General features: G+C 46.3%; 1 protein-coding gene across 1 annotated transcript; it reads right to left on the reverse strand.

The window, feature by feature from the left end:
• Positions 1–286: 286 nt before the first annotated feature.
• On the reverse strand, positions 287–1,691 carry LOC104813368 (ATG8-interacting protein 2-like). Its single transcript, XM_010540927.2, has 2 exons — positions 975–1,691; positions 287–497 (listed from the first exon to the last, which is right to left on the reverse strand). The coding sequence occupies exons 1-2, from the start codon at positions 1,689–1,691 to the stop codon at positions 366–368; spliced, it is 849 nt and encodes a 282-aa protein (XP_010539229.1). The 3' UTR covers positions 287–365.
• Positions 1,692–2,504: the final 813 nt, after the last annotated feature.

Here is a 2,504-nt window from a genome sequence, read left to right on the forward strand (position 1 = left end):
GTCACCTCTGGACTGGGCCCATTTAGTATTGACTCGGTCCGAGTCAAAACTTTGACTCGACCGAGTCAAAACATCAGCCAAGCCCAAAACATGGGACTGACTCGGTCCGAGTCAAGTACTGACTCGGTCCGAGTCAGAAGGCTGAAACCGTCCCGACACTCTTATTTGATCCGAAAACCGTTTTTTTCGACCAAATCCAAGTCTTCCTTTCCGAAACTTCACATAGTCATCACATAGTCAAAATGTCATATCACGGAGTATCCTAGAGCATTAAAACCAACATATATATGTTATATACTTTGCTAAATAACATAAAGAGGCTGGTGATTCTTCTTACCATTCGGGTTTTTGCGGAAACCTGAGTTTCATCTGAGGCTCAAAACCGGCCATGGGTTTGCGCCCGGAGAAGGGAGAGCAGGGCGGATCACAGGGACCCTTCTCACCTCTGTAAAAGCTTCGTTGAGTCGTGCAGCCTGACTCATCACTCGCGAAACCTTCTGCATGCATCATTGAACAAAGCAAAAATACCATGATCAATATGAAGAACCAGGAAAGCAAGGAAGAAGGTCCTCGTGATGGAATGGAAGGATACAAAACCGAAAAAGAAGCTAACATCTTCAGCTTCACGTATATTAAAACCCTTGCAAAGCATCATGTGAGGGCAAGGGCAAGGGTCCGGTTACTAACAGATGCAAACAGTTTCTAAAGATCAAATGTGTAAACTAAGGCTTCAATTTGGCATTGTCCCATAGTGTTGTTTAAGAGGAAAAGTGTTGTTCCTTCTCAATGAAAACCAAATGCTTAAAAGACCTAGGTCTGCTCTGCATAACCTACCATTAAACCAATCCTTCGATTTAGGCCAATTCGTATCGAAATTGTACCACAAAACCACCTGTGAAACTCCACAGCTCAGATATGACGCAGTCAGAATTCAACATCAATGAAAGCAACACCATCAGAGGCAGTGTTATTACCTTATCATCAATTGTAACTTTAAGCTGAAACCTCCGAGCCTTCTTCTTCACGTTATACAATCTGCGTCCCAATAGAGCTAAACCCATCACAGCTGCAGCCATGGATACAGTCCAAACGGGGCCAATCTTAAATCCACAGTACTTGAGAAGCACAAATGGCATCTTCCACCACACCATACCACTTTTCTTCCTCTCATCTCCAGTTTTCGCATCGAGATTCACAGAATGAGCTTCTCTCTCAACTATTCTCACCTCATTCCCCACCATCGCTTCAGAAGAGACTAATCCACTGTTAGAGACAAACTCGTTTTCCTTTGTTGTTGCCCCAGAATCCCCAGAAACCAACACTTCACCACCTGAATCAGACCAGCTCTTGCTTGAATCCTCATTACAAGGTAGGGTTTTACCCGTTTCTTCAGCAGCAGCTTGGCTCTCAACGTGCTTTCGATCAGAAACTTTAGGAATTCCTGAATCAGTGGTCTTCCTCTCATCTCCAGTTTTCGCATCCGATTTGACAAATTCATTTCCGCTCGGATCAGTGGTCTTACCTGATCTTTCGACGAGATTTTCAACAGAGAAGTGATCAGTGCGGAACACACCAAACGAAACACCATCGACTTCACTTGAATTGCTCGACTTCTCGTACGAAGCTTGCGACTCGATCGAATCGATGTCAGACTCGTGAAGCAACTCCCAATCATGCGAATCGCCCTCCATGGTAATCGAAGAATCAAATAAAAATCTAATACAAAAATCAGATAACAAACAAAAGAACCCTAACAAAAGCCCCGAAATTTGCAGAGAAAGGATCACAGAGATCGCAGTTCATGAGCAGAAAATGTGACAACCCAGAGTACCGTAGGAGGGCGGGGAGTGATCGTCGGTGCAGAGGCACGGACAAGGAGCGGCTCCTGACGAGCTTCTGGGTAGGGGGTACAGGGATGAATCGAACACACCGGAATGAGAGAGATCCGAGGACTATATAGGTATGGGACTATACAGTCTAAGATAACATAAAAGAATTAGTTGAGCTACTCATAGCAATAAGGTGCACCTACCTTTTTGGTTGACTATCCCGAGAGAACTCCAAAGTTAAGCGTGCTGGCTCTGGAGCAATCTCAGGATGGGTGACCTACTGGGAAGTGTCTCGGTATGCGTGTGAGTGAGGACAAAACACGCTGAAAGGTCTCGGGTTGCTGTGTGAGGGCAGTTTCGACAATTCATAGCGGCCTCGGGTCGTTACAGATGGTATCAGAGCCGGTACTCTCCCAGTACGGTGTGGTTCGAGGACGAACCAGGCGGAAGCTGGTGGGCCTGTGACAACCCAGAGTACCGTAGGAGGGCGGGGAGTGATCGCCGGTGCAGAGGCACGGACAAGGGGCGGCTCCTGACGAGCTTCTGGGTAGGGGGTACAGGGATGAATCGAACACACCAGAATGAGAGAGATCCGAGGGCTGTATAGGTATGGGACTATGCAGTCTAAGATAACATAAAAGAATTAGTTGAGCTACTCATAGCAACAAAGTGCAC

This window comes from Tarenaya hassleriana, unplaced genomic scaffold (genome assembly GCF_000463585.1).
Source record: "Tarenaya hassleriana unplaced genomic scaffold, ASM46358v1 Cleome2, whole genome shotgun sequence".
NCBI classification, from domain to species: Eukaryota; Viridiplantae; Streptophyta; class Magnoliopsida; order Brassicales; family Cleomaceae; genus Tarenaya; species Tarenaya hassleriana.